This window comes from Dinoponera quadriceps, unplaced genomic scaffold, assembly GCF_001313825.1.
Source record: "Dinoponera quadriceps isolate SergipeBrazil2010 unplaced genomic scaffold, ASM131382v1 scaffold1432, whole genome shotgun sequence".
In the NCBI taxonomy this organism is placed as follows: Eukaryota; Metazoa; Arthropoda; class Insecta; order Hymenoptera; family Formicidae; genus Dinoponera; species Dinoponera quadriceps.
The window spans coordinates 155,342-179,189 of record NW_014555637.1 but is presented as its reverse complement, the minus strand read 5'-3'; the positions used below and the strand labels follow the sequence as shown (position 1 = coordinate 179,189).

At 39.1% G+C, this 23,848-nt stretch overlaps 1 protein-coding gene across 7 annotated transcripts in view; it reads right to left on the bottom strand.

Annotated features, from left to right (window-relative positions):
• LOC106744930 (kinesin-like protein KIF13B) overlaps positions 1-23,848 on the bottom strand; it is a 64,241-nt gene that overhangs the window by 33,331 nt on the left and 7,062 nt on the right. For all 7 annotated transcript variants that reach the window (XM_014620092.1, XM_014620093.1, XM_014620096.1 and 4 more), the window contains exon 2: positions 19,668-19,755. In XM_014620092.1, the coding sequence (XP_014475578.1) occupies positions 19,668-19,755 (88 nt within the window). The remainder of the gene's footprint in view (positions 1-19,667; positions 19,756-23,848) is intronic.

Here is a 23,848-nt window from a genome sequence, read left to right as displayed (position 1 = left end):
AAAGATAAAATGGTTAAATAATCTAAAACATCTATAATCAATATGTAAAATGTAAGAAATACAGAAAAATATAAAAATCTCATGTCATGATCCTTTCTCTAGTAGCGTGCATTCGTGTATATTTTTATATTTTCACAACATATGCCTAACACGAGCAATCTTAGTCAACAATATTCTACGTCAAAGTGCGAAGAATTAATTATTTTTTTATGAGTTTTTAACACGTGCCGAAGAATTTCGCGTGATTTTTCGTTCGGTTAACATCGTGGCTATCAATGGCTACATAGCAAAACATATTATGAACGTTTTTACTGTACACTAAATGATGTTTTTAAGAATATAAATAATAGAAAATATGATATAATTATAGCGTTTTTAGTAGTTAAAAATCGCTCATAGCCAGAATGGAAATTGTGTACTACATGGGACGCGCGCGTCACGGAATGTGTCAAACATTATGTAAATTTGATTGATATTCTCTCGCTGTAGTATCAAAGCTGTACATCATAAATCATGTTTGTAAACATTTGGCACAGATTTTCCGAATTTCTTTGTATTGTACACAAAGAAAAAGGTTTCTTTGGATTTAGTATTTCTATTTATTTGACTAAAATTTATTTCAAAGAAACAATATATACGAAATATTATTTGTTTGAATAAAAATGATTCTCTCATTCAAGAAAATTCTATTATTTAACAGAAAGAACGTTATTATTTGAAATAATATCTCTTAACCAAATAAAATATTATTTGGTTACAATAAATATTTAAAATGAAACAAATAATTTCTTTATAGGAAAATTATCTTTCGTTTCACAAAGGAATTTTTTATTTAAGATAAAGATACATATTCGTTGAAAAATCTAACAATCATATTATTAATCGAAACATTAGTTTCTTTGGAGCATGTCAATAATGAAATTTGTTTGAATGCGATAAAATTAATTAAATTTGAAGAAATCTTTTCCCCAGTCTATTAACCATTATTTTTCTAATAATATAGACCAACTACTTTAAGCCATTTAACCATTGGCAAGAGTTTTGACGGGAGATTGGCGGATACTTTCGTTTGAATTCAATCGAAACCGTTTCCTGAACCTAAAGGAGAAAATGCCACTTTTGAACGGAAAGAACGAAACGCAAAGACGGACGAAAGGCAGGAGAGGCAGAGGGGAAGAGGCAGGGAGTAATCGCGACACGCGATTCGCCGATTCTTCTGACCCTTTGCGAAAGCGCAATTAACCCTACAAACACGAATGTGAGCTTCCGGTGTGTGTCGCAGAGAGAAATACAATCGCGAAGTTTTCAGGTGAAAAGAAAAGAAAGAAAGAAAAAATGAAGAGAAAAATCTCGTCCTTCCCTATGACGTTATCGCTGTTATTTCGTCGGCATATGTGTTCGCTGCACGACACTCGTTTCGCGCCAACAGACGGTAGTCTGAAAGTAAAAATTTCTGGCCAAGATTCTGAATCGTGGTAAAAGTGATTTCTTATATACAGAAAATGCCTTTAAAAAAGAAAAGTAACTATTTGTGATTCAACATTTATCTCATTTTTTGTCAAATAAATAGAAAAGTAATTCCATTTTTCATGTATAGCTTTTTGTAAAATGTAAGTTATTTCCTTTTTCACGATATTCTTTAATAGGGAATGAATTTACATCATTTTGGGAAGGATTTTATATCATTTAGTCGAATATTTTCATTTTTCGATTCTCTCCAAATAGAGCCCGATAGAACACATTATATGGATTTAAAAAAGATTAATTATTTTCATAAAACGCAAAACGAATATGACAGATTTCGGTAGCATAAATGTTGACAGTTATTGCACAATTGTAATTTCTTTTTCAGAAACTTTCGGAAACTCTTAAAATCTTTTCTGAAGTATTGGCAAGGAAACAAAAAATCTTTCTATAAGGCTCATATCAACCACAAATTTAAATATTGTCTCGCTTCAGAAATAAGAACGCAACAAAATTTGAAATTATTTACTTCGTCGCATGTTCCTTTAGCGTTCCTTCCTTTTTATTAAATATATATAATGCTACCATCGCTATTTAAAATAATATAACATGTAGCACACGATGTTGACAGTGTGACGGATGTGACTAAAGCCTGATCTACAAAGTGCCTTTGTTTCTTGTTTCTTGCTCTTTATCTCTTTTCCATAAGTAAATAGAAGTTCTTACGGAAGAAAGATTCGTTCTCCTCGCCGGTTCGGCTATTATTTAACGTTTAGCGTAACGCGAGTTACGCGAGTTCACGCATGAGATGACCTCCTCCTCCCCCCCGATACCTGGCTGATTTCCTCTGGAGCAAGGCAGGGGAGGAGAAAAACAACGTCACGGGAAATGCGTAACTCCGCAACAATGCGTAACAGGCCGCGGGAGAGAAAGAGAAAAGAGAGAGAGGCGCGGATTACGATCGTCATTGTCTTCGAATAAGCGCGGCGAAAGCAACATGCACTCCGGTAAAGTGCGCGAATTAATCGCCGCGAGCGGAACGCGGGTATCGCCCGTTGCTTCTCAGTTGCAGCGCTTCACAAATACGACGTGCTTTGAGAAAAATTATTGACAGAGAAATCGGAAACATCCTCTCGCGCGACGAAGCGTCGCGCGTGTCGTGCAAACGGTGTCGTTGACATCATCGATCTCTCGATGGACCTCATCGAGATTTATCTTAATTCGCCGTAATTAACGTCCATCGATACGGATTGCCGTGTTCCCTTCTCTCTCACGTCAATGCTTGATGTATAATTTATATCTGTGTTTTTGAGAAACCGCTCTCTCGATAAAAGCACCGAGCGAGGAAAAAGAAAAGAGGCGGTATTTTTCGCAACATGATAAGTAGAATCGAAAAATTGTTTAAATTATTTAGCAGTTAGGTAAGAGTTTCCAGGGGATTATAATTTACAGCAATATTGCTGGTCAAGGGTCGGTTTATGTGTAGAAGGATGCTGATTTGCCGCATTGGTTTTTCTCCGAAAATTCAGGATATACGATGAATAATTGATTTTAATTATCAAATAAATGCCAGAATTAGCAAGAAAAATCCAACCCGCATGGAGTACGTTTCGAGAAAAATAAAAGTTAAAATCTGATACATGATTTAAAAAGTATAAATAGCACTGGGCTCCTATTCTTGAAACGGTTGTGTACACATGTCATTGCGTCAGCTATTTTATGGTACACAATTATACCTGCGCAAATACACTTGCGCAATTATTTCAAGAATAGGAGCTCTGAGGTTCTTCACAATCGTTCAAGAAGTCAAACATAGTCCATTTTTCCTCTTTAAAAGAATTCCTCATCCAGTAGAAAATAACAACTGTTTGTAAACTAATTTTAGCCCATAAGGCTGGGATCTTTTTGTTTTATGTAAAAAGACATATAGACTACTTCCGTTGGTAACCAAATCTCTGAAGTCATAATTTTACAGGTTGGATCCTTCTCGCATAACTATGGCCAATTTTACCCTCCCACAATAAGATTAATATTTAAATGGCACTAGGACATCCGTGCTTTGACTCTTTATGACCCTATATATTCAAGTCTAATCATTTTCGGGGCAGAGTCTTATTTTTAAAAAATATGAAAGGAAGAGAAATTTTCTCGTCGAGAAAAACCTCCCCAAGAATAAAGAACGTAGCTCCGGTCGAAAAGAAAAGAGGCGAAAGAGGAAAAGGGAGAGGAAAAGATACTCGGACGCGTTAAGGTCATTATATTAATTAATTCTATGTCGTGATAGTCGTGAATGATAGGAAGAGTCAGCGTTTGCGGACTAATTGATTCATCCCTGCCGCGGGGCGATTCGCCCGCGTCTCACATCGGCGGCGTTCTGTTCTCGAGGAGGTCCCCGTCGCTCCGCCGGCGATGGATAAATTTATATTTTTTATTCATAGAGAGGCTAACCGCCTCGGGATCGCACGGCCGGGACGCCCTATTAGTTCATGATCAATTCTACCCGCATATAGCGGCAGGTGCTTACAATGAGTTCCAGATGGGTGGGCGCGCAAGGACGAAGATATGAAGAAGACGGAGCGGAGACCTTCGCACGACAGCGGCTCATTGTTCGTGCACTCATGCTGAAGTGCTAACGAAGAGATTCACGCGACGTAGCTCGGCGACCCATTTATCAAAACTTGGACGTTACGCGCGTGTAGTGGCCTCGCCCGATATCTTCGGTGTTTAATGATAATATCGTAATCTCCCGCGACGCGTCATTCCCGCGCTCGAGATGGTGCACTTGAATGTACAATACCGCGCATTAACGGTGCCCCATTCCCTCTGTGGCACAGTGATATCGGAAATTTCGAATTAGATGCATCGTTTCTGAAATTTCGTGCATAATGACCGCTGATTATTCCGCGAACCGCTAGGATGCTTCCCGCAAAGCAGACCCATGATGCACAGATATTCAGAAATGATGCGCCTAATTCTAAATTTCCGATATCATTATGCTAGGAATAGAACTCCATTAATGCACGATATTGTATTATAGTAAAAAATGTATTGTATTATAGCAAAAAATTAATTGTTTGGTTGGAGGTACCTGACAATAGACAATCACACGTTTTGAAAGAAACGAAATTTTCTCATGAACCGAACTTGGTTCTTATAACCAGAAATTCCGTTTCTTTCAATCAAAACGCGTTTGGTTGTTTATTGTCAGGTAGCTCCAACTAAACTTATTTTTCAGTGCAGAATTTACTGAAGAACCCGGGTCGAAATTTCGACGCTCTTAAAGATAATTTGCGCCTACTTAGATAGATAGATTAGATAAATAGATAGATAGACTATAGGCTATACGGAGAAAACAGTTTGGTTGAACTAACATGATAATGAACGAACTAAACGTGTTTTGGTTGAAAGAAACAAAATTGTTGGTTTTTATGAATCAAATTCGGTTCTTACAACTAAAAATTCTTTTCTTCAGCCGTTTTCTTCAGCCAAAACGCGTTTGATTACTTCATCGTCAATTTAATTCACAACCGAACTTTTTCTCCGTATAGTAAACAAACCTAATTTGGCGATACCATACTTATTAATTTCCTTCTTGAACCTTTAATTCTATAGATTTAATTCTAACTCGAAAGTGACAAACGCAATCTTGACGTTGAAGTAACATTATAAATCTCTCAGACCTACATCACGAGAAAAATGGCAAAAATCATGGCTTTTTGCACTTTTTTCTGGTCTCTTATAAATTATTAAGTTTATCAGCAATTTTTTCACTGACGTTGTAGACTGATTGCCGTCCGGAAACCAGTTATCTCACTGGATCGTACTGATAACAGCAGACGGAAAAAACGGTCTGGTTGACCGATTCAGAATTCGGGCGGTGTCAATCAGATTTAATAATAAAATATGGAACAACTAATTATGCAGTTGCTGCAATCACAGTACAATTGTTGAGTGACTTGTATTGCAGCAGTGACGGTATCTAATTGTTCCAACCAGACTTTCTTGATATTTCAACTATAAATAATTTATTAGCGACTGCATCATTTGGCTAACTTAAATAAGATGTCTTGCAAATACAAACATAAAAGTAATTTGCAAATACAAACATAAGTTGTAGCCATTTGCCGGTAACCGCAAAAGGTGTTTTGTATTTCTTACGTTTTTCTCGATCACCCATCATCCACCTTAATACATGGTCGATCTCGCTTCACTTCGATGATCAGGCGGCAAGCAGTAAGCCCAACGGCTATGCCGATATTCCTGTGCTTATACTAGGTTATATACTAGGATAGTGAATCATCTTTGTCTTTTAACATCGCTGCTTTGCTGCAGTATGACCTTCTCAACTAAGTTCTGGTTGCCATAACTAGATCACGCGCAACTACATTGATGTAGTTGACACGTCAACATAATAAATCATATCAACCATACGCGTATCACACAAAGATAAGTAGAGTGATGGATTTATATTGCTTATAAATATTAGGTTGGTGCGTATGAAATGTCGGATTTTTAAGTGAATATATTAAACTGCGTATCTTTCTTCAAAAGTTATTTATTTATTTAATCAAAATATGCTTCATATTGGACAGTACGACTGTAAAAGAGGTTATGCCAAAAACAAAAGCACAACGAAAGCAAGGAGACAAACGTTCACATGTAAAGAAAATCCGACATTTCATATGCACCAACCTAATATTTTCGATTATGTGAAATATATCTTTTTCCTTCGTGCAGTGGTCACATGAACTCAATTTTTTTTCTGAGTAATGGAGGAGCAGGGGTGGGGTGGAAGAAGGGGTAAGCGGAAGAAAAGTGTGTAAGTCTCGTAGGCCTAACATGTTACCGTCAGGGTTAATGCTACCTTGAAGCTACGGGCGCTCTCGATATCGCGATTATTAAATTCATATGAGTACTAAAAACAACCTGTTTTGACATTGAAAGCGAAAACGAAGAGAAATTAAAGACATCATCAAGGTCAAAGTAGAAATATAAATTATATCGTTAGAACTGAACCTACTTTTTGCTATCTTAGCTCCTTCTGTATCGCGGAATTAACACAGGATCGAGATTTCGATTCAGGCGGACAGAGGAAGTCGTAGACTTCACGTGCAAAAGTTTGCGTCTGGGGAAAGACGAAGATCGAGGAAGGACGGGAATCGGGAAGACGGAAGAAACGCGCGCTTCACGTTTGGGCTCACGTCGAGGACGAAAGACGACGGCGACGTCAAGCTACTGATCTTAACCTTCTCTCTATTATCGAAGAAATAAAGACGATGGAGTGTGCCGCGCGCGAGATCAAGAAGACAATAGAGGGAGGGACGAAGTGGAAGGCGACGACGAAGCTGCGAACGTGCTGAGATCTATTAGCGGCTTTTTCAACCACCGCAGCAAGTAGCCTGCTCTACTTTTCAAATTCTTGTCTTTCCGTAGCACTTGACACGCGTGTTAACCCTTTCGCGGCGAACAGCGCCTTTAGGCGCTCAGCTATAGATGCTCATTCTCAGCGAACAGCGCCGTTCGGCGCTCAGGCAAATTTACCCGCGGCGAACGAACAGCGCCAGATGGCGCCCATCCGGAGCCGCTCTCTTCGTACGAAGGCGCTGTTCGTTTGTTATCAACAACTGCCATTAATGTCCATTAAGTTGTTTTTGACGTGCTAGCAGCATACGCTTCTTGTGCAAAGGTTTTTTTTACATAGTCAAATATAATTACCCACAAATTCGACTCGCGTATTTTGTCCGCGCGGTCGATCTGGCATCGGCTGCTTAGAGCGCAACTCTTTCCAGAGCACTCCGCCGCGAAAGGGTTAAGTGCGCGCGAACCTGCTATACACTATTCTCTTCGACGTACGGCGCGAACCTGTCCTCGGCTCTCGGGACGGCGGACTGATCGATCAGGTCTCATGCCGGTAGCATTACCCCTCCCGTTTCTCTTTCTCTCGCTCACTGAGAGACAGTATTAGAATTATTTTCGACTTCAAATATATTCTTTTTGGTTATAACCACAAAAATAATAGTAATAATAGTATTTTTAGTTTTAATCACAAAATTACTAGTGATAATAGTAATAAAAGTAATAGTAACATACATGTAAGGTTATCATCACTGATACTAGTAACTACTAGTAACACCAATAGATATTAGTAACACTTATTACACAAAGAAAAAAATTTGGATTTAATAAAATTTTTCTAATTGAAATAGATTTGTCTTTTGGACTCGAGCAAACAAACGAATGTTTGGTTCGACAAACAGGATTGGTTTCTCAAACATATAAATGTCTTTACGTCAAATAACATACTTCTTTGTATTTTCACCCAAACATTACAATTGTCATGAGCAATAAATTATTTGAAAGCAATACAGCACTAATAAGTTAAATTGTAAGTTAGAAAAATGTTAAAGAACTTTTTTGTTTCAGTGGAATAATATATATTTAATATATAATAAAATAAATTTGAATAAAATAAATTTGAAAACGAAATATTATTTCCTCTAAATAATATTGTTTTTTTCCATCAAACGACATGGTTTACTCTAGTGACAATCTTTTCATTCAAGTAAAATGATATTTTATACCAAATTATGTTGTTTATATTGAATAAACCCAAGGCAAACAGATATGTATACTAAATCCGAAGAAACCTTTTTTCTTTGTGTAGAAGAATGGTTCTTCTGACTATAATTTTCTTATCATGGTGTATAGTTATGGTATTAGAGTTACAAATGCCAAATATTTCTCTCTCTCTCTCTCTCTCTCTCTCTCTCTCTCTCTCAGTATAAATATTTCTAAAATGTCGATATCTCAAATCAAATTAACGGCAATCTCTGTGAAGTATCTGTGAAGTAACACGTATCCTTTTACCACGTTCTTAAAGGGGTTTTCCTAAATCGAAAATAAACGCTTCTATCTCTCTCGACACGTTAATAAGTCATCATTCTGGAGCCTAATTTCCGATCTCTGTAAAATATCTGAGCGCGACGGCCTCATTTGTGTCAAAGTCATTTCCGCAACTTTCCACGGACACGCTTTTCCGAGACGCACGTATCAGACTCCGCATCGAGTGGCGTCGAATCCATGAAAGCCCGATTCACCTAAACGGCAAATCCTAAGGGTGACTTTCGCCAAACTCAAGTTTTGCAACTTGTCGTTCAACGTTAATCGAAAAGTTAATAATTTCTATTCACACTAACGATAGAACAGGTAACTTGACTGACAGCCATTTTGAATCGTCAATTAAATTAATCAGAGTTCGGTGAAAGTCACGCTGAAGCAGTAAAATTGGTTAAATCGGGCTGAGGAGAAAAAGTGTCTGGTATTTGTGACTATAATTTCATGATGAAATAATTATAACTGGGAGAGCCATTTTCACAATGAACGCTATTAGAATGTTATCGCACACAAATTATCCTTTTTTTTTATTAGAATAAAAAGGTAAGGTTGGAAACCGAATGAAATGAAAATTATGAAAATCACCGTGATTCGCAGCAAAAGATTAACAATTCTCTCTCTCTCTCTCTCTCTCATAATACGCTGTACAAGGTGCGGTGTTATACTTCGCTCTGTCTACCCTGGCGAAAATGTCTGTCCCCGCCTAGCGAAAAAAGCTCCATAAATCCAAGGGGGTTAACGATCAGTGCGCGCGCGAGAGGTTCCCGAACGTCTCGACGCGAAAACATTCTCGTCGGAAAAATATAGGACATTGGCTGGCTGCAAACGCAACTGGCACGGGTCCACGGCGCAGCTTTATCGCGCGGACACCGATGATGACGGACGAATCGCGGACGTTTCAGGCAGTCGGCGATCCTGGAGGATGCTTCCTACGGCTCCCGCGAGTCTCCGTCGTGTAGCAATAAAGGCGACGTTATTGGCGACATTATTAGCGGCGGCCGTTATTATCGCGCCGTGTCCTGATATCCTGAGATCGATGTCTCTCGCGCGTCTCGCGATGGTACGCGCACGCTTACAGAAATTTAAGAAAAGAAGGATGGAATGAATGGAAGGAAGGAAGGAAGGAAGGAAGGAAGGAAGGAAAGAAGAAAGGAAGGAAGGAAGGAAAGAAGAAAGGAAGGAAGGAAGGGGGAGAGAAGGAAGGAAAGAAGGAAGGAAGGAAGGAGGGGAGGGAAGACGAGCAGAATCGAACGTGGAATAACATCGAGCGCGATTAGCGGCTCGCTGATTCATGCAATTTAGTGGCATCGCTGACGTCTGCATAGAAATTTTCTCAGATTTTCCCACATACAGCATGAATTCCGATTAGAACACTCAAAATAAGTCTCAAGATCTCACGACACTAATTCAGAATTATATTCTTATCTCAAATATGGGATGAAGCCTTTTTTTCACGATACTGATTAACTACACAGAGAAAAAAGTGTTTTTAGATTAGATTTTAGATTAGATTTTAGATTAGATTTTTTAGATTTAGTATTTCTATTTATTTGACTAAAATTTGTCTCATAGAAACAATATATACGAAATATTATTTGTTTGAGTAAAAATGTTATTCTCTCATTCAAGAAAATTCTATTATTTAACAGAAAGAACGCTATTATTTGAAATAGTCTTTTAACCAAATAAAATATTATTTGGTCACAATAAATATTTGGTTACAAAAAAATGAAACAAATAACTGCTTTATATAGAAAAGTCTAACAATCGTACTTATTAATCGAAACACTAGTTTCTTTGGAGCATGTCAATGATGAAATTTGTTTGGATGCAATAAAATTTATTAAATTTGAAGAAATCCTTTTCTCAGTGTATGTGCTACCGCGTGCGACTGTTATCGCCAGAGTTGAATGACAATTTGATCAAATAAATGATCGAATATCAAATTAAGAGGTTAATATTGAGATTTAATATTATTTATATTATTAATACTATTTTGCTTATATAATATAGCTTGTACATAGCGTATATATGTGTATTTGTAAATAATGACTTAAAGTGCTTTGTACACCGAAAAAAAAAAAAAAATACTATCGTTCAAATAATATTTATTTGATCCAAGTAAAAAGGATATTCCAATACTCCTTGATAAATATTTATTAGAAGTAGAAATGTAAAAATTGACTATATATAATGCGATCCTTCGTACTAATAGACATTTATTTGTACGTGTTAAAACAATTTCGGCAAATAAATGTATAATATAATATTGGGAATATCAGAATTTATTTGTTTAGAAAATATATACCCTGGACAGAAAAATCAAAATTTAAAACTACTAGCTTTTAATTTAAATTTATTTCTTTAATTTAATTTAAAATAAATTTCGACTAGGTTTCTCCAATGGAAAAGAAGTATTACACAATTTTAGTAAATATCTCTTAAATTTAGAGCCATTTTACACTGATATTCAGTAATTCATTTACAAAATGAGATGATATGAACGTAGATATCACTGCGTATATATTACAAGCTATTAAAACATACGTAAATTAAAATATTACCCGATTTAAGAAAGCTGAAAAGCAGATAATTAAGTTTATTTGATTCTAGCATTTTTTTTCTACATATATTTTGTTCAATCGTAGTGCAAAATAGCAACCAGAGACAATCTTTGGGAAAACATTGGGGATGACCATAGGATCTGTTTATGTTTCCCACTAATGTCCGGTCCCATCATCACGGCTGAAATCTAATCAACGATTAACTTAACGGACCAATCACATTGGCCAATTAGCTCAATTGATCAATGCGATTGGTCAATTTCATTGAACTAATCATCGATTAGATTTAAACCATAACGGTGGAATCGGGCATTAGAATCGTGTGTTTGAAACATACATATTTAACCAGAATCTGTGTAGATTTCCCAACCAGAATCCATAATTATTTTGGGAAACCAGACGAGATCTCAATTAGATCAAAAGATCTCCATACAGGCAGCGAGGCTGAAGCGCAACGCGGTTCTACGGTTCTGCCTCGTGCCTGCCCGATCCTTAGAAAGGATGATACACCAGCTCCATCCACGCGAGAAGAGACCTGAGCAAAAACAAGAACAGTTTCTTCAGCGTCAACGGCGACGGATGCCGAGCAATGACTCACAAAGGCACTATACATCCGAGCAGCAGTCCGGAAAGCAGGCTTCTTACCGTTCGTTTCGCTCTTACAACGAGCGCGCTCTTTAACCTTTCCGACCGCCACGGTTTCCCCCTTTTATTGCATGAATTGACCTATTTTTTGGACCAATTGTCGGATGTGATTGTGCACGCGAAATTTGTCGGAAGAACGTGCGTCACACGCAGGTCAGAAGTGACGGTTACGTAATTCTACCCGAACGCGGAAAAGTCCGGGGAAATTTAGGACAAAGTGAGTTGCCTCCTCAGCTCTCGTCAGCTGTCGTCTTCTCGTCTTAAGCCGGTATTCATAAACGGATCTTCTATTTAAGATCGTCTTAACCCTCTAATAGCAGAGTGCACGGAAAAGAAGAATTTTTCTGAAGAAAAATTTTCTGGCACAGCAAACTGAAAAATTGCCATGGAGAAACGAAAAGATTTGTTACACAGAAAAAATAATTTTATTGTTGAGGAAATACCGTTGTTGTGACAGTCATAAAATGTAGTTGGCATAACTGAATGATTTTGCTGTCTATATATCCGGAAAATAGCAATGAATACTTTTAACAAATCTTTTTGCTGCTTGAACAAATTTTTTTCTTTTCCTATAATAACTAATAAATTGCTGCACCGGCAAAATATTTTTTTAAGTGTGGATTTTCGGAACGTCAAAGCGTTTTTCAAAATGTTTTATTGCAATTATTTCAAGTCAGTTAGTGAATTTTATTATACTTTCTTCCATGAATCCATGAATAAATAAAATGGAGAAACAAGTTTTATGTTATTGTTTACTTCCTTCGGCCATCTTGTACATTAATTATAAAAATGAACAAAACAGAGCGTGGGGTCGTATCTGACCCCAACCTTACTATTAGATGGTTAAGTTTCATCTTCAAACGTAATCTACAATGGGTAGCAGGAGCATGTTCATAAAAAGTAAGAACAAGAAACTGACCAATCATGTTCGAATGTAAGGAGAATAATCGACTATTATTGGTTAATTTCTTACTTCTTACAAACATATTTCCACCGCCCATTGTAAACCACGTTTCAAATGCAGTGCGGCTCACTTCATTGGCTAAATATAAGATCTGACTAAGAATACCGGTCTTACTTCCCCGTAACTCGGGGATTGGAGAATTTTAAATGCTCGAAAGTTACCGTATCTACCATAACGATAATGTCCGGCAATCACGAGTTTGAAATGAAGTTCGCTAACGACGCGCCGTGCGTCATTACGAAGAAATCTTCATGAAGGTACAAACATCATTATAACATCATTATACAGGGATCTGTGTTAAAGATATGGATACAGTTGCGAAACACGAGATATCTCGAGGCACAGATGAGGAAGAGGAGGAGAAAGAGGAGGAAGAGAAGGAGAACGACGACCCGAGTGGAAATTCTGAGAACATTTTCGTCGATTTTCCCGCGTTTCAAAAGTGTTCACGCTCGCGTGCGCGTTGTAACATGAAAGTTGCATATGCTTCTTCCTTTGCGTATGTCAATAAAACGCTCGCTCGGAAAGTAGAAAACGCGGCGTCGCATTTTTGTAGAAAGCGAAGGCGTGTTGAGGCATACGATATGTGCCGGCAGCGAATCGATCCCGAAGAATCTTACTCGCCGGCGATTCCCGAACTACGCGCGACGGAGCGCTTAGTGTCTCGCGCGCCTCCAAAGAGAGATTCCGTTTCTCTTTTTCCGGTTACGAGGAGCGAGACGCAAAGAGCGGAGCAGCATGTGCACAGTTCTAATTACTCGTCGCGATTCGCTTTCTCCCGACGGGAAGGACGGGAGGCAAGGCGAACGCGCTTTTATCGTAATGCCGCGAGTGCCCGCCGCCGCAACGGACGACGACGCAAATTGCTGCGCGTACTCCTCCGCAGCAATTATACCAGCGTAATCGTGTGAGAAGGATCGCTCGTGATAGCTTGGAAACCGTCTCAATGGGCCTCACTACTTCGTCCACAATACTGCATCGCGTGAATACATGCGTGCGTGCGTGCTTGCCTGCGTGTGTTCGCGACGTACGTGACGATTACGCGATAATTCGCGCACACGTGATTTACCGGGAGTGTCCCGGTAATAACACGCGAGGCGATTGTCGCCGAGGCGGGCGAAATCAATGGCAAATTATGCGCGATGACCTATGGAATGTCGAAATCTGCGCGATTCCGTCCGATAATCGAATTTGGGAACGAGTAAAAATTTGTTCAATTGAGTTTAACGAAACGTGGGCCAATGAGAGGGGGGAAGGGGGGATAGCAATCGAACGAGCGGTCTGCTCGCAGCTGTATTAAGAGTTTCTCAAGCAGCTTCCACTAGTTCCTTCTCGTTCCTCTTCTTCAAGTTCGTCCTTCGAGCCGGCGCGAGTCGCGAAAGTCGGCTTACGAAGTAGATCAGTGACAAATTACTACGCGATCCGATGGCCTATCGAGTGCCAAACTTCGCACGGCTCTATCCGATAACCGGGTTTGGGAAAACGGGGGAGATTTATTCAATCGAATTTTGACGTATAGAAGAGTGCCCCAGTCGAAATATTTCGATGCTATTTTGACGCCCTTAAAGATAGTTTGCGCCTACTTGGAAACTAAGAATGGATTATAGATTAGTGAAAACTTTTCTTTGATGATATCACACTTGTTAACATGAGTTGCTTCATATCAAGTATTGAAAACTATAAGTTTTGTAAATAACTACATGTTATACGTATGTACACATATACTGAGAGAGAAATATTTAGTACTAGTAACTATAATACAATAGCTATACGCTATATTAAAGGATTGCAGGGTAAATATTTTTCTAGTAAGTATTACTGCAAAGAGAAAAAGTTTCTTTAGATTTAATATACGTGCTTGTTTGACTTGGGTTTGTTTAACATAAACAATATTTAGTATTAAATATCATTTTATTTGATGGAAAAAACAATATTATTTAGAGGAAATATTTTATTTTATATATGAAGAAAAAAAAATTTTTATTGTATATTAAATATCGTTTCACTGAAACAAAAAGAAGTTTTGTAATATTTTTCTAACACAGTGTTACTTCTTTCAAATAATTTGCTTAGGATAATTATGTAATGTTTGGATAAAAATACAAAAGAAATGTTACTTAACATAAAGATGTTTAATCTTTGAGAAACCAAACAATCTTATTTGCTGAATCAAACATTCGTTTGTTATTCTATAAAAATAATAATTTCCCTCCAGAATCATAAAAAGTTTAGGTTGATCGGTCGATCAAAGATCATAAAAAAAAAAGGATTTTATCCAACCGATGTCGGTGATGTATTAATTTCTCTCTTGAATCTTGAATATCCAAAATCCTAGTGTAAAACAACCCATTTTGTCGTTAATAATAGCGAAACAAGAAATTCAAGACACCAACATGGTGAAAGTAAAGATAAATGATATCGTTCGAATTGAACTTATTTTACTATCTCCTTTCTCTTCTTATCACACTATTGTGTCGTAGAATTAAAGTTTAACACAAGGCTAAGATTTCGACTTGGCCGGGAGCCTGCACCGAGAGGAAAATATTTAGTATATTCGCAACTATAATATCATAATTATACACCATCCACCACTATATACACATGGCAGTAAAAAAATAGTCAGGAGAACCATTTTTTCAGTATAGTTATTATAATGTCAGTGATGATAAACTTATATGCGTATTTCTACTTATATACGTATTTCACTATTTTTGCAGTCGTAAACCGAAAAGGTTTATAGTTGCGGCGGAAAGTAACTATACTTTTCCCTTAGTGTGTGGGAAAATCGCGCGATCAGAGGAGCGGTTCGCCGTGACTACGAAGAGTTTCTCCGGCAGCTTCCTCGTTCCGGAAGCCTCGATAAACGCGGGCCTCCACGAGATTCGGAGAGGAGAGGAAGGAGTTCGGCGAACGCTCGGAGGAGGATTACACGGACGTGTCGCGAGGTGACGCCAGGAATCGATACGCCGCCGACGATTTTCCGGCGCGCGTGGAAGTGCATCTTCCTCATTGTGGTCGTCGGGCCCTCTCGGACGTCCCGGTATTGCGTAATTGGACGGTTCTGTCGCGGACGGTGCCGTCATTCATGCGCCTGTGCTCGCCGCCGCGCCCATGAGCGGATTTTTATTCATTCATCGCATCTTCGAGCGGCTCGTCGGCTCGTGTTTCAAACCGGGAGACTCACTCACTCACTCACTCACTCGCTCAGGGGCGCCCATCGATACTCCGATGACACACACACACACACACACAAATACATGTATACACGCGAAGAATGGCGGGAGTTTATCGATACACGCGCCCTGCGATTACGACTGTCTGCGTACCGCCCATAAATACGTCGCCGGCGACCTTTCCATCGATCCGGGCGCGACACGCGTACGATTCGCGTCGTTACATCAGTGGCANAAAAAAAAAAAAAAAAAAAAAAAATCGACGAGACGAACCGGCAGCAGAGGTGGCAGGGGAAGTTTCCCCGCGGGCTGCGCGTGAAGACGCGATACACACCGGCATCGCCGTCGAGTCGTCGCGTCGTAAAAATAGCGTGACATTTCATCGATCGTATAACACACTTGTAAAAACGATCGCGGTAAAGCCCGTCCGTCCGGCCGGTGCGCACGCAACGCAAGCGGGCTCGCGAGATTCGATTTCGAGTTTCGATCCCCGTCCGGGGCTCTCTCTCGTCCTACGCGCGCGGCCGACGCGCTCGAGAAAGCCGTTAAACGGATCGACCGAGAGATTAATTCATTCACGCCAACGTCCGACGTCCTTTTTACGTTATCGCCGCGTTCGCCGCGACGTGCTCGCACTATTCTCGGTGCGATAATCCGATAATCGTTCCGAGCTCGTAGGAGAGTTCGGGCTCTAATTGGCCATGCGTTCCGCTCTGCGCACTTGTCGTGAAAGTAGCGATCGGTGGAAAGAAATCGCACAATGTTGCTTTTGAAAAGTAGCTACGAGCTACGGTATTCATAGTCCTTATATTTAAAACTGCTTTAAGTTCATCTTCAGACGCATTGTAGCCAATGGATTTATTCGTTTCAGCCGAACTAGGTTGCATTTTTTATTTTTAGGGTAAAACAAGCGTACACGGTGTCTGTCAGTAAAAACCTTCATACATGGATCGCCGTAAACAGTTGACTTAAGCAGTAAGGAAGTTGACTAACCAATCGGTATATTTCTTTAGGTTTACGTATTCCAAAAGACGATGGAAGCGACGATAAATTAGGCCTTAAGCAGGAGTAACTAGGATTTCAACTGTTCTAGTTACTCCTACTTAAGGCCAAACTTATCGTTGCTTCCATCGTCTTTTGGAATACTTAACCTAAAAAAATATACTGATTGGATGATCAACTTTTGTACTGCTCAAGTCTTACTGCTTACGGCAATCTATATGTAAAAGTGTATCCGTCTATACTATTCCAGTATAAGAAGAATCCCTAAAAATATGTTGGCGGCCATATGAGGACCTTAAAAACTCGAAAAAGTGACCGTAAAAAAATTGTCCTTCCACAGTACTCTTCTTTCGAAACCGTTCAAATTATGCTCTAAACACATTTTTCATATTATTAAAAAAAAATTCTCATATTACAGAAAAGATATTTACGCTTCTTTTTACGCTGGTACACTCTATATATTGGGTTCATATTCTGAACTCACTTTTATCGGTAAAAGTGCCTTAAATGTGGCTTCTCAGCCAATCAAATAGTTTCTAAGCCACTTTTAGAGGCACTTTTATTGATAAAAGTCAGTTTAGAATATCCTTCTGGTTTAAGTTAATGTGAATAGAAAAGTTCTCTACCATTTTGCGAACAACCACGCAAAATTTGGAATTATTAATTGTTGCAAATGATCATATACAGAGGCTTCTTTAATTAATAACTCGAAAATTTGCGGGGATATTTGCAAAATGGCAAAGAACTTTTTGCTCAGAAGATTGGCCTAACGAGATTGGCCTAATCTACAAGTACACGGCGATTGTTGTACCTAGCGACAAGCTTAAAATTCGAGATTCAAGATTGAATATACTGATGTCTGTCGCTAGATACAACAGCTGTCATATACTTATAGATTAGGCCATTCTAAACAAAAAAGTCTTGTACCATTTTACAAATAACACGCAAATTTTTGAGTTATTAATTAAAGAAGCCTCTGTACACGACCATCTTCAATAATTGATTACTCAAAATTTTGCGTGGTTGTTCGTAAAATGGTAGAAAACTTTTTTGTTTGCATTGACTTAAACTGTAAGTATAGAAGTACATATATATGTATGTATGTAAGAATGAGGCACATAGAGACAGACACTGTATAACATAGCAGTGAAAAGAAAAGGAACGAAGTTCCACTGCAACACTACTTCAAGTAAAACGAACAGGCATAGTGAAATGATTTGTACAGCATCTAAAGAGATGGACTTAAGACGATCTTAAATATAAAATCCGTCTATGAATACTGGCTTACGTATACACTACGGCAACCTAAAACCGGTTTAGTTAACACCTGCGTCTGCATTTACACGAGCGGCATAAAATCGATTTAATAATTTCCGCTGTTGTAACTGCTGATGTTACATGTCGTGCGAACAATTATGTTATATACTGCACGACAGGTAACGCTAGTGGTTGCAATATTGAGAATTATCAAATCAGCTTTATGCTGATCGTGTATAAACGCAGGTATCTGCACGGGTGTTACCAAATCGGTTTTAGGTTGCGATATAAACATAGCTGCACGGAAAAAAAACTCTGTTCCTGCAGCAGAATACCAGATGAAATGTCTGTGACAAAAAATGAAAATTCGGAGTGGCAAGAAATGTGATATCTCTGTTACCGCGACTGAGAACGTTCGGCTTGCATTAAAACTTGGTTGAGACTAAAACTGGCAAAATAGCAATTGATTGAGTAAAAACCTCTTACAGAATGCTTTTTCTGCTCCTACAACCAAGTTTACGTCTGATCCTCAGGCAACGGAAAATTGAATTATACCAACAGAATTGTCCCCTCCATGTACACGAAGGAAATATTCCCGTAAAACTTATCACATCAATTTTGTTGGAAACATACCGGAATTATGATTAAAATTATGATGTGTTGTAATCTTTAATGTGACATATACAATGCAGTACTTCACTAAAGATTGCAACACGCATCAAAATTTCAGTTATAATTCCGGCATGGCCCCCGACGTTGCGAAATTTGCGCGGTAATGTTTACTACAATATTTTCCCCGTGAACGAATATTTTTCCCGGCCTTTTAAAAGAAACATCACACGACTCCTTTTCTTTTTCTTTACCTTTCTTGCAAAACACAAATATACGGAGAAAAGTCTGAGTCTTCGGAAAATTTACGACGCAGAAACGGTATCTCCGTTATCGCGACCGGCATTCGTCTCACACATTCGGCTGCTTTAGAACTCGCTTACAAACGGAATAACCGAGAACAATTGGCCGGATAGAAAGCTCCTACGGAAATCTTTCTGTTCCCGTGATCGAGTTTTCCGTCTGGTTCTTATTCTTTCCGAAACCACCGGAGAATTCGGCTACTCTAACGGATCTGTTTTTCTTTTTCGCGTGAACACGAACAAAACAATACACGACCAACACCGACCAACGTGCGCCAACTCGGTCTCTGCGCTATTATATGCCGAAATATATAATCCCGCGGCGATGTCGGGCGGTGAGTAACGAACGACGAGAGCGGATTCGCAGTGTGCAACGATTCGGCTATTTTACGCCGTGCGAGCGCCGCCATAATCGAGCATAGACGACGTTATCGGAGTCACGATAACGGCATTTCACGGCGTGATTGTGAATTATCTGACAAACGACGTGAACACGCTTCCGTCGTTATCAATCGCTACACGATTGGCGCGCGCGAACGCGACGGATGATAGCCGTAAGACTCGTTCTTTCTCAAGAATTCCTCCCGAGCGCTATGCTCTGTGCTTCGCTCCGCTGAATCAGATGCATCTCGCACTCGAACGTAAGCGCACCCTCTCAACCGGGGATCGCGGAAATCGAAGTCCGTGTCCGCTCGAGCGACTCCTCGTCGCGACGGACATCGTCCGTAGAGCTCGGGTAAGGAAGGAAGAGAGAGAGAAAGAGAAAGGGGAAAGAGAATCAGAAATCACTCACCGATCGATCTTGTCCATCGTGGTAGGATGCTGTAAGATGGTTTGCTGCCCCGTCATCTCGACGACGCATTGCGTACCGAGTTCCAGCTCTGTAACGCGAGAAAAAAACAGGCCTCAGTTTAAACGCAATTATTAAAATTAAGAAACAATAACATAATAATAACAATAATTTAATTTGGATATTAAATAACATGAATAATAATAAAAATTGTTATTGTTATTAGAGATGTAATAATATAGCTAGAATATAATAATATTAAAGTTGAGGTGTAATCGACGTTAAAACTTCAAAATATTATTACGTCTGTAGCGCTATTCGCGTTTAACACGTTGAATGCCGGTAGTGGTCACCTGGGACCGGCACTATGATACTACCGTGTCTTATAAAGTTTCATATAAAGTATAATTAACTACATCTACACAAATTGTTTGTACAATCAATAAAGAGACAATGAAACGAGGTAAAAGATGTACGTGTAGACTTGATACACGGGAAAAAATGCTTTTACACGAAAAAAAATTTGCAACAGCAACGTAAATGGAGTAAATCTTCTTGATTCAATGGCAAATATCATTAAGATCACTACGTTGTGTATTATTTCAATAATGAAAATATTAGTTTCGATGATATCGCCATTAAATTAAGATAGACAATTAAATTAAGAAGATTTATTCCAATTACGCGTGCTATTAGAAATTCTAATTGATCCAGCATTATTTTTTCCGTATATCTCAAATTATCGGATCGATGCAAAAATTCGTGCAGTTTTTTTACTCGATTCCTCGCTCGGAAATCCTAGAATTTCTACGAGCACGGGGGACCACGCAGCTATCAGAGAGATGACAGGTCATCGAACAAAACGGCGCATATTTAACTTATTGACTGGATTTTCAAATAAATAAATGTTATATGTATATTTTGATTTAAAAAAAGAATGAAACAAATTTTTGCATCGATCCGGTAAATTTACATACTGTACTTTCAGTATTTCAACTATCAGTTCGATATTTGTGCAATCAACGAAAGTTAGCTCGGCACAGTAAACTTTTGTTAACAATTAACAAATATTGCGTTTATAGCTCGTTGTTCGCGAGATGCGACCGATTAACGTCGACGACACCGTGATTCGTCGTCAAAAAGTTATCGCGCCCGCGCTCGATCAAAGTTTCATTAAGCGCGGCGACGCGGCAAGATCGAGACTTATCGCTTTTAATTATCCGTTCCGGCGGGACGTGCCGACGCATAATAATGGTCGCGACCGACGCAGCGAAGCGACGACGTCGACGACGACGACGATCGTTTTACGTTACCACGACTGCTAATAAAAGGGACTTAAAGTTACGCGACTCTTCTTGTCATCACGGAGAAACTACAATAACAAGACTCGCTCTCCTCCTTTTCCCTCTCTCTCTCTCGAGCGAAGGCTTTACTGTCATTTCACCTATCTCGGGAAGGAAGATGCTTCAGGAGAGCGCCGATGATGAATCCTGCACGCTACTACTCCATGCAGAAATCCCGAAGGCACTTTTCTCGCGCGCACACCGCAAGGTAAACACTACACGCCGCTCCGGGAAGAACCTGTCAGGCTGTTTCCGGGCGGACAGGTGTTAAACTTGCAGCCGGCAAACCGAGACATGCAGCTGGCCGAGAATCGAGAAACGCCTAGGAAGCCCGGCGAAGCCCGAAAAGAGCGGACGGAGCGCGCTTGTGGCCGCAAACCGCAATTTCCATACATTCATTTTACATCTCGAGTCGCAATTTTCGCTCTGCGTTAAATTTTTAATTCTACGATATAGTAGGGAAACTAAGATAGCGAAACAGGTTCGCAATTTCGATTCTAATGATCTAATTTATTTTTACTTTGAACCTGGTGTTGTCTTAAATTTCAGCTTTCGCTGTTTTTGCCAAAATGGGTTATTTAAGGTAGCGTTAAAATTGAATTTGTAGAATTAAAGGCAGAAATTAATAAACGCTATTATATTGTCAAAGAAGGGGTTTATTAGTCTATAGGCTATCTAAGTAGATGCAGGCTATCCTTAACAGTATTAAAGTAGCATCGAAATTTCGACTCTCGGGTAGGCAAAAAGAAAGATTATAACCCGAGTCGAGATTCTGGCCCTATGTTAAATCCTTAATTTTACAACACAGTACTCTCTAAAGTACGATCAGTATATTATCACTGAGAATAGTCAATAACTAGTGATCATAATTATAAGTATAGTACTACAAATTAGTAGAATTTCGTTGCAAAAGTCTATTAATAGCAGCAACTGTTTCCATCAGAAAAAAATCTAACTACAGAAACAGTGAAAAAAAATTATTAATTATTTTTTTTTATTATCTTAATCTCACTCTTAAGGTATTGTCAATAGATTTTGCCTGAAATATTCTTAATTATGTTTAATTGATTTAATTTATATCGTATTTGAAAAACATGCTTATCCTGACGGAACTTGAACTCGAAACCTTTAGCTCTTGAGTCTGTTATTATAGCCAACTACGCCAAATACGATATATGATTGAATGCATGTACGACATGTACATATATTTCCGCTACGGGACGCGTAACAGTGATTTGCAGTGAATTTTTCACTGGCCAAAATCAATGAAGTATTGGACAAAAAAGTTAAGTGGAAGAATTTCCATTAAAAATTAATGAATACTCACTGATTATCGGTAGAATACTGTTTCAATTATTCAAATAGTGACATTTTCACTGATTCAACTTAAGAGAGTAGGAACTAAAATACCAAAGTAAGTTCAATTTTGATTCTAATAATATAACTTGCTGCCACTTTGACTCTGATAATGTCTTAAATTTTTGTTTTTGCTGTTTTAACGTCAAAATAGGTCGTTCAAGGTATACGGAGAAAAATAACTTGCCAGCGTAGCAAATTTTTGCTGTCGCAACAAAAGTCTGTCGGTTTTTACCTAGACCAAACCGATTTATCAAGAATATTAATTGCCATTTGCCAGTTTATTTTGCTGAATCTACAAATTATTTTGTTGTAAGAACAAATGAATAAATGCAGGAAAACACTATTTTGTTCTAAGAGCAAATTAACTTGTCCTGAGGACAAATGAATTCATCAGAATAATTTCTATCTTGGCGACAAAACTGTTTCAGCTCTGATTATGAATAATTTACTAATTTGGTTACGTCAACTAAATTTTATAACTGTCGCAACGAATATGCAGTAGCGACGACGGTTTCGTCACAATTGCAAAATTATTTTTCTCCATGTAGCGTTGAAATTAAATTTGTAGAACTAAAAGTTCAAGAGAGAGAAGTTAACAAATGTCACTATTGTCAAAGTAGGTTTTTATCAGACCAGGCCATCTAAGTAGGTGCAAATTATCCTTAAGAGCGTCAAAGTTTCGACTCGAGATAGCGCTCGGCCTGCCGTTTGTATGGATGTAAAATAAAAAGAAAGAAGCAGAGAGAGAGAAAGAGAGAGAGAGAGAGAGAGAGAGAGAGAGAAGTACGATCGACTGAAAGCCGCTTTGATCCGATCGCTGTTTCAGCCGTGGAATTCCACACGTGTCCGCTTAATAATAGCTAATTACGATAATGGAAACGCGCTCTTTGCTCTCTATATGATTATTCTGTGCGCGATTGACCGGGCAATCTTTAATCCTCGCGCGTTTTGCGACGCGTGCACGATACATTCCGTCATTGCGTTTGTACTAGAGAGAAAAAGGAACGGAGCGAGAAATGTATTTAGGAGCCCGACGGAAAATGAAAGCGCCGCGCGCGCTCCGTTAGAGTTCGACTTTGCTCGCTACAGGTTATTTCTCGACGAAATGGTTTAAACGGGGTCAGTTTGCGCTAGAGACCGCCCCCTTCTCTCTCTCTCTCTCTCTCTCTCTCTCTCTCTCATACTCTAGCCGTGCACTTTCTCCGACGAATTTCTTGCGATCGCCATTTCGCGTTCCGTCGTATCGTTATTCGTTTCGTGGAGAGAAGACGAACGATCCTTACGATCGCTGTAATATATCTCGCTGTCGGGATATTAAAAGGGTCAGGGAGCCGCAGGGCTTCCAGAGAATTACGCCGATGCGAACCTTGCACTGTTTCTCTCTCTCTCTCTTTCGGCGATACAATATCGTTAGAACGTCGTTGAGCATCGCCGCAAACTGAACAAAGCGAAGACGGCCGAAGGTTGATGAGGGGGAGGGGG